This window comes from Apis dorsata, unplaced genomic scaffold (assembly GCF_000469605.1).
Source record: "Apis dorsata unplaced genomic scaffold, Apis dorsata 1.3 scaffold_127, whole genome shotgun sequence".
Lineage (NCBI taxonomy): Eukaryota > Metazoa > Arthropoda > Insecta > Hymenoptera > Apidae > Apis > Apis dorsata.
In genome coordinates this window covers 1224215-1233396 of record NW_006263420.1, presented here as the reverse complement: position 1 = coordinate 1233396, position 9182 = coordinate 1224215, and the positions used below count along the sequence as shown (strand labels likewise).

The 9182-nt window shown below is 30.9% G+C and overlaps 2 protein-coding genes across 12 annotated transcripts in view; one reads left to right on the top strand and one right to left on the bottom strand.

Moving 5' to 3' along the window:
- LOC102679783 (alpha-(1,3)-fucosyltransferase C-like) overlaps positions 1 to 3860 on the top strand; it is a 5907-nt gene extending 2047 nt beyond the window's left edge. The window contains exons 2-3 of one of the 2 annotated variants that reach the window (XM_031509093.1): positions 2280 to 2571; positions 3042 to 3860. In XM_031509093.1, coding sequence (XP_031364953.1) covers positions 2280 to 2571; positions 3042 to 3390 — 641 coding nt within the window. In that variant the 3' untranslated portion in view covers positions 3391 to 3860. Of the gene's footprint in view, positions 1 to 2276; positions 2572 to 3041 lie in introns of both variants that reach the window. The other variant, XM_006612840.2, reaches the window with a different exon arrangement.
- The window catches only part of LOC102679904 (lachesin-like), a 282869-nt gene that overhangs the window by 99391 nt on the left and 174296 nt on the right, over positions 1 to 9182 (bottom strand). The window contains exon 2 of one of the 10 annotated variants that reach the window (XM_031509087.1): positions 2626 to 2628. The exons of the other annotated variants lie outside the window; for them this stretch is intronic. The gene's annotated coding sequence lies outside the window, so the exon portion shown is untranslated. The remainder of the gene's footprint in view (positions 1 to 2625; positions 2629 to 9182) is intronic. 10 annotated transcript variants of the gene reach the window in all.

Here is a 9182-nt window from a genome sequence, read left to right as displayed (position 1 = left end):
AAAAAAAAAAAAAAAAAAGAAAATAATAAGAGAGTAGAACAAACGAGGAAATTATTTTTTTAAATACATATTTTTCTTTACGCCTTTGATTTTATTTGTATTGCGATAATTGAATATTATAAACAAGTTTATTTTGAATAAAATAAGTAAATCGTATATATCTGGTTACGATATAAAATATCGGGAAAAAATTGGGAAAATATTGAAACTGAAACTAGTTTGGGTATAAAAAGAATAAAGTCCAAATATATGATCCTGAAATAATATATGTATTGCATGACGTTCTGTAGAATGATTTTTATTCGTTCGCTTTTTTTTTTTTTAATTTGTTAAAAAATCATTGGAAAAAATATTTCTACATGACATTATAAATGTGTATAGAAATTTTATGTAAATTAATATTTTATGAATATTATTATAGTTTGGAATATATATATATATATATATTTGAATTGCACGACACATTTTTTTTATTATATTATATATGTGTTGAATATATGAACTCGTTTTAATAAAAATTCATAGATCCAGTGATGAAACTGATTTTCAATTCTCGCCAAATCATTATACAAACATATAACATTTTACAAATATTTTTCCATTTGAAACATATATCTCTATTCCACATTATCAAATTCATGATTGAGATAACGCAGGCGAGTTAATAGCAAATTTTATAAGTGTGCAATAGCGAAATGACGTGTTACGAAGATAAAACGGTAACTATAATAATTTCCTATTTCCTTTTTATAAAGACTATCATTCGTAAAAAAAAAAAAAAAAATTGTATCACGAAAATACACAACAAATTAAAATCTCTTTGAGAAACAATAATAATATGCGTCAAACTCGAGATTATTCTTAGACTTGCTGCATGATGATGATTCACTTTGATACATTTTGTATACATCTTGCACCTTGTGCAAATGAGTTTTGGAATATTAAACGTAATATTCTTGTAGTCTTTTATAATTGCATATTTTTTGATTTAATTTTACCCGACTTTCCTCTTTTTTAGAATCAAACATCACGTTTAAGTCGCCATTTTTAAAACAGAGAAAATATCTAAAACGATCGTAACCGAGTAAATGAAAACAATTTCAGTAGAAACACTGGTGGAGTGAGAATAATGTTTCAGTTTATAGGTTTCCAAGAAAATTACTTCAATAAAATATAAATATTTTAGAGAAGAAGAGAAGAAAAATGTAAATATTTTTGTAAAACCAGTTTCATTACTTTTCAAATGCATCATATCGTATTTTCACGTATAATATTTAATTAGTCAATTCAATTTTTGGCGAATTTTTTTTTTTTTTAATAATAAACGATACATATTATATATAACATTTATTGATTTATCGTCGCGTTAATAATTCAAAAACTGTTCAAAATAAATTCTATTTTTTTTTTTCTGCTGCAAAATCTTCAATTATCGAGACCAATAAGATCAAGAATAATCAGTATTAATTCCTTTTTTGTTTTTCCCGTTCCACGGCATTTAAAAAAAAAATTATCGCGTAATCAACGAAAATTAAATTGCAAATCTTGTTGTTGGTTATTTTTTATCGACGTTGATGTTATTACGTATTATTATACACGTTGCTGCGGAATATTCCTGCTGAGGAGTGGACGAGTGTGCCATGCTCGAATAGAAAAGATAGAAAAGTCTGTGAAGAATAAATTCGCGACAATTATTTTGCGCAATCGCGTTACGTAAACGCGCCACAACAACCTTCCCTGAATCACTCGTGTTAATTAAAGTGCCTACGATGACTTTATTAACCGTTGCAAATTACCTGTCTTCCACGTCTGTTTATTTGTCCAACAACTACTGTCCTTTCCATCCGCCTAGGTGGTTACGTTTCCAACTTAAGCGAATGAAGATCGATTTATATTCATTAGATACGGGCCAAGGCGATTCACACACCCTTGCGTTTCACCAATGGGAATTGTCCTAATGGGAGATGTGTAACGAGCACGTGTCACGCACGTATAAATATTATTACTTGATTTTATAATACGGTAAAAATGTAGGAGGATTGGTATCGCGTCGAATACGAATGTAAATCGATCTTAAGACGTTTATCCACGATTATTGTAGAAAGATCGTGAGAATTTTCTCGATCGTTGTCGATAAAATATAATTGAATAATTATTTAATTATAAGATATTAAAATTATCGGTTTTTGACGCATTTAAATCGCGATCTCTTTAATTTAAATTACGATTTGAATTACGATCTCTTAATTAATCATAGAAGCAACGATTCGTCTGCACAGGTAACCAGCACAGCCGCGAGGATGCATCTTCATCGAAGATGTTTCGAAGGAAGACGAGGCCGATAATCTGGTTCGTGAGCAACTGTCGGGCAAAAAGCGGTCGGCAGGAGTACGTGGACGAGCTGTCGAGGCACATACCGATCGACGTTTACGGGAAATGCGGGACCATGTATTGTCCACCTAGCGTGGACTGCTTCAAGCAGGTCGTCGAACCCCACTATTTTTTCTATCTGTCGTTCGAGAATTCGTTCTGCGACGATTACGTAACCGAGAAGCTGTACAATGCCCTCAGGTAAAACAATGGACGATCTCGATGATAGAATTGTTACTAGACGTAGCTCGTAACCGCCTCGCTGATCGATTTCGAATCGGCTGACGGATCTGCGCTACGAATTCGTGTGCAATTGTTCCGACATGTGATCGTTAAATTAATTCTCTTTCTCCTCTCGTTTTATCTCTTTTCTAACTCTTTTTTTCTTTTTTCATATTCGCTATATGTTTGCTAGATACGAGAGATTAGATTAGAGAAAAAGAAAAAGATTGTTTTAATATTTATTTAGATTACATGATTTCGATTCTCAACTTGAGTTTTCTTGAATATAAAAATATTACTTCTAAGATTTCGATAAGTTTTATGTTTGGTTGTTTAAGTTTGGAATAGATTTTGTGTCAATTTTTTTTATCAATGTTTCGCGTATTTTATGACACGGAAAAAAAGATTTAATTTATAATCAAAGAGTGTTGCTTTCCTTTTATTTACAGGTACAACGTGATCCCAATCGTATACGGTGGCGCCAATTACAGTCTCTTTGCCCCACCACGATCTTACATAAACGCATTCGACTTCGATTCTCCGAAGGATTTGGCCGAATATTTAAAGAAACTGATCAAAGATCCGCGGGAGTATAATAAATATTTCACTTGGAAGAGGTATTACAAAATCGATGGCGGCATTCGACACGCCGCTTGCAATCTTTGCGAGTTTCTCCACAAGAAGAAAGAGCCGCGAATGTATAATTCACTGTCTAATTGGTATAGTCAGCAAAAATGTCCTCTCCAGGAATTTTTACGTTATCACAGTTACCTTACAGGTTCCGTTTTAAAAGACTGACTTTATTAACTGACTATTTTAAGTTGATATATATATATATTTTTTTATTTTTAAAATATCGTAATCGTTACATCGTTAAATGGATTAAAATGAAAATCATGAAAAATCTATGATTTCATCCCCTTTATTTAAATATTTATAATTTTTAATCAAAATGATCGTGAACTCGACGCATTTACCATATTTTTCGTATTTATTATAGGATTTATTGTACAATGTAGTGAACGGTATTGTGTAAATGCAGAGACTTTTTTGTCGTTTGAAAACTCGGTAAGTGGAACATTGACTTTCGATGAACTGAAATAGGATTTCGAACGATAAATGAAACGCGAATTTCATCTTGTTCCATGAATTCGCTAATTGTAAATAAAGTTAAACGAATCATCTTTAAACGAGGACATACCTCGTATATTCATTAAATTATTCATTAAATTTGTTAAATTTGTTTCGTTAAAAATATGAATTTTTGACAAGAAAAAAAAACTTCGCGCACGATTGTAATAAGAAATAATTTTGTGATAAAAGTATTTCACGATTCAGAAAATCAAAGCGAAGTTCCGTCATTACACCTTCTATAAAATATTCACCAGTTGAATCGTAACGTTGAATGCACCGAAAACCAATGATTTTCATAATTTATTCCGTCACACCGGTTTGCTTTCGAGCATTGAAATGTCAATTAAACCGAACGTACCTCGAAAGTATTTGCAGTTTCAAACTCGTTTAAAAAAAACTTTCAACGATCCAACGTTGAAAAAATTCCTACTGACTAAATTAATCTGTAATTTATTATGAGCGGTATAAATATTTCGATAATTAGTTATGTAGATATCTTAAAAATTAAAATCGATGCTCGTTTAAAGTTATCGGGTATAAAACATAATGTTATTAAAGTTTTGTATTTCACGTATTATGACATTCTTTCTGCGCGTCATGAAAATACTATAATTCCGTAATGACTCAGATTATTTAAATACAATTTACATTAGCGACTTACTCGTTCTTATTCAAACAGATATGAAAAAGAAAGAATGGATATATTTTTAACTATGGGCAAATAAAAAAAAAAAATCGCACGTGGAATAATTATTTTGACTTAAAAAAAAATTTGACTTGAAAAAAAAAATTAATCAAAAACATGATAAACATGATAATAATGGTGAAGTGAATCGTTAAAAATCTTTGTTTTAATGTTTGACGAATTTCAAATCACAGAAAGTCACATAGTGACAATTTCTTTGCGTAATTTTAATTTTAATTGTTCAACACCGGGATCATTCATTGTAAAATTGCAATGTAAAGTTTGTTTTTTTAACATCTAATTGAACAAGTCAAAATATATTTAATAAATAAAATATAAATTTGTTTTTTGAATTTCTTGCATACAATATATAATAATTCAAATATCAAAATTGAAATGCTTGATAATAAGCAAACGATAAGAAATCCACGCATTATATTTACATTTTAATTTTTCTATTTGTAAAACCATTCTATGATCTCATCGCCATTAAAGCCAGCAAATTATTTCTGTTTAATCGTCCTCCAATTTATTTACGAAATTGCGTGACAAGTTCCTCAAGGTTACTAAGTTTTATTCTCTATTTTTAGAGTCGCAATGATTAGAGTGACTGTGTATTATTACGCTCCTGTAAATAACTATTACGATAAAAATCCTATTCGAGAAATTAAACACTTCTTTCTTTGATCGCTTTAAAAATTCTTCTTGTTATATTTGCATTTATACATATATGCATATACGATAATTTCATCGATATTTCTTCTAACTTTTCAACAACTGTGCGCTCAATTAAACACTCTTTCGCAGAATTTATCAACTGATGATATTAAAAAAATTTGCAAATTCGCTAATTATTAGATCATAATTCATACACACACAAAATAATCGTTTTGATGCATGTATCAGAATTATACAGAATTTTACAACCTCTTTAAATTTTTCGAAACAATTATATATATTAAAGGGATAAGCCTAAATTTTGACCTGTAATTAGTATTAAAAATTTAAATTAGCAAATATAGATATTAAAAATCAATCGAGAACATTACCAATAACAATCAATTACAAATTTTAATCTTGTTAAACCGAGACTGAGAATAAACCTAATTAATTATATCAAATTTTAATTATAATATTATTTCATCAACAAAGCTATATGTAAGTACGACGTGATTAAATTAAATCATAAATATTCAGAAGGAAACGAAATGAATTTTCAGGACAATCTAATACAATTTACGATGGCGATAATGGAATCCGTTCTTGCGGATCCAAATATCGGGACAAACGAAACAAGAAGAAGATTCGTAGGGGCGAAAAGAAACGTGGACGAGGCACCTTCGTGTTGCTCGGTTTAATTGAAGCTCGTGCCATTTCCTTCGAAAGTTTCGAGTCGTCAAAGATGGCGCGTGTTACACGGCCGCGTAAACAACGTCATCGAGAGAGACGTTTCGTATCGGGACATTCTTCCACGATTTCTTGGACGATAGAACTGGTCTGAGGAAATTCCTTCCTGTTGGGTGAACGGTCTGAAAAGGCTCGTAATCGCGTTGGACCCGTTAAACAAGTTCAGTAAGATGCCCCGACAAAATTGTTCGAATCGCGTTGAAATTGTTTAAACTCGCAGAGAAAATTTCGAATATAATTGGCTTGATTCCGCGATTCTTCAAGCAAACAAGCTGCGATCTGCCCGAACGATTACGAAATTCGTTTCGAACGCGGCATTTAGAAACGTTGCTCTTTGCTGCATTCGTTGGAAAATATAATCGTTGGAAAAAGTGTTCGATTTTTCCCGTGTATATTTTTATCGTAAATTAATTTTAATCCGATAAGATCGTAACATCAACGGTATTTTGAATTTCAAATAAATACGTAATAACCGATGAGCATTCGTGGAAAAAAATAGCCGTTTGTTAATTATTTAAACGGAGGTTTCCACGAGTGATACGCAAATTCCATGGAAAAAAAATTTAGTGAAAGAATATCGACGTGAAAATTATAATTCCTCGTCAAGTATTCGTTTGATCGATCTTTCTTCGATCCATATTATTATTAATATTATTAATATTATACTCTATTATCCTTCGTAAAAGAATCGAGCGACGAAGCCACATCTTTAGACAATTTTCGAATATGACAGAAAATATGTGATATATGGATCTGGATGCCATATTTTTTCACAGGATGAAACTAGATGTTTTGGACCAGTCAACGTGAAGAAACACAAATCGGAACATTTTTTGCAAAACTGAAAATCCGTACAATAGACAGTTGGTTAATCACTTTTACAAAACCTATTCCGCGATGAGGTACAAGTTTTTGCGATATTGCGTGGATGTATAGGTTAGAATGAAATGATTAGAGGTTAATAAAATGAGTAACGAAATTATTTAATAGTTTTTTTCATGTTTTTTTTTCTTTCGTTAAATGAAATTCTTCGTGATATAATAGGTAATTGAATAATTACTTTGAATAATTTTAATATATCATTAATTATCGTGACGTTAAAAAATTTTATAGTACACATTGATATGCTAATTGATTATTCAACAAGTTTCTACTCGTTCACTCGTTATATTCATCAATATATCTGCATTATTATCACGGTGGTTCTCAATCTACGAGCGATCGTCAAACTGATCGTAAAATAATCTTTGCAAGATCGATGCAATTACTTTATGATTATTTATGTAGAAAATTTTACAATGAAAATTATGGATTTATTAATATGTCTTTGTGGAAGCATAATAAATTATGGCTTTGAATCGATCCTTCAAAGATGTTCCATGAATATATTAATTCCTAGTATAAATATTAAATATTTTATATTTATTACGATACGTATTTTCGATTAATATTTCATTTAGTTTTCGAGTAATTCTCATTTGATCTTGCATATATATATAATTCACTTTTAATTTGTTCTTAAAGAATATTATTATTGCACGATATTAATTCTTATTCCATAAACATATTCATATCCGGGATTTCTAAAAAGATGATATTTTTCTTTTTATATACTTTCAATAATAATATCAATCAAACACGTTGTTGCACAAATTTTTCAATTCCAATCTCGATATTAAAATATCTAAAAATACTACGTGAAAAATTCACGAAGATTTCTTCAAAGATTTCCTACCAAAAAAAAAAAAAAAAATGTTAGACGCGATTTACTCTCATTTACGACTTCAGATAAAAGCATTCACAAAACAAAAAACAAAAAGATTAAACAAACGTGTTTTTGAGAGGCGTTGCAATTTTTCAAGCTATTGCAAAAGATCTTGAAAAATATTAGACTCGAATTCTCTCAGTTTCTTCCAAAATTCCAAAATTCGTCACAATCTCTCACAACAATCTCTCGGATCAATTATTTAAAAAAATTCTTGGAACTCGAAACGCGTGAGACTCTTCGAATTCTCGCAATTCTCGAAACTCACCTCGTCGAGATGTATCTGCGAATAATTAGCGGGGACCCCGGATCTGAATTCGTTTTTGCAAATGGCGGTGGGGAGAACAACGTGTTACTCGAATGTGAACAAGGCTAATAGCAAGAAGAATGCGAGTGTATGATTTGCGGGCAAACGTGAGGCGAAAAGTGGCTGGAATACTACGCTAAACTGTTCAGAGACATGTACGTCGACATTTGCGGTGAGTGCGGTAATTATAACTGTTCTTGCGGCAACCGGTGCTTCTCTTGCGAGATTGTAAAGCATGCTAGTTACTTTTTCTATTTTCTGCCTCGAGAATGCTTTGAACGAGTTCGCAACGTAGCGAAACAACGCCATATATATTTTTTTTTTTATATTAAAACGTTCGATCTTTCTTCCTGTCCGAGCGCTTCTACGAGATCGGAATCGATCAGAATTATATATATTTTCATACCGTCCTTGTGTACAATTGTATGTTAATGTAATTACGTTATAACGTATTACGCAAACGATTGCCTTCAACGTGACCAGATTGATTAAACGTTTAAAAGTTGTCGATGATACGATGTTGTACGTGTAGATTAAAAAAAAAAAAAAGAAAAGAGAATAGCAGTTGTGCGCTAATAAAATTTACTAAGATGTATATCTGAGATAATTATTATGAATTAGCGCAGTCGACAGTTTATTATTATATGGCTTAAAATTAACATTCACGAAGCGGTTATTTTAAACGAACCAATTTTCTTTTTATTATTTTTGCCTATATAACGCGATAAAGCGTTTTAAAAAAAGTCGAATGATTATTCTCACGATAAAACTTTTTCATTTCTTTCATTATTATTGGGATCCGATTATCGTATGAGGCGACAATATAATTGCATATTTCAAATATTTTCTGATATTGAAATAACGTCATTTAATAAATATGTTTAAAAGAAAAAGTAAAAACAATCTCTCTTCGCGATTATATTTTTAACAATTATTTTCTTCTGTCAAGTTTCAAAATCAAAAAATAATGAAATAATTCGTACGAAAATAATCGTTACCGATAAATTATTTCCAACAAATTGTTCCTTATTTCAATTTCAATTGAAATTTACCCAAGTTTGGAAAGAACATCGACAGGCATTGATGCGAGAGATACAGGATCATGTTTTTCATAGCCTGTCGTCCATTCAATACCATCAAGAATGAAAATTTCGAATATCGAATATTCCATATTCGAATCGATACAGGAGAGAAAAGTTGCTCGTAAAAGTTTGCTTGTAAAAGTTTTATCCCGCGTAACAATCGGGATCCAACGTCGAATGATCAAAAGTGACGGGCGTTATTACCGGTTA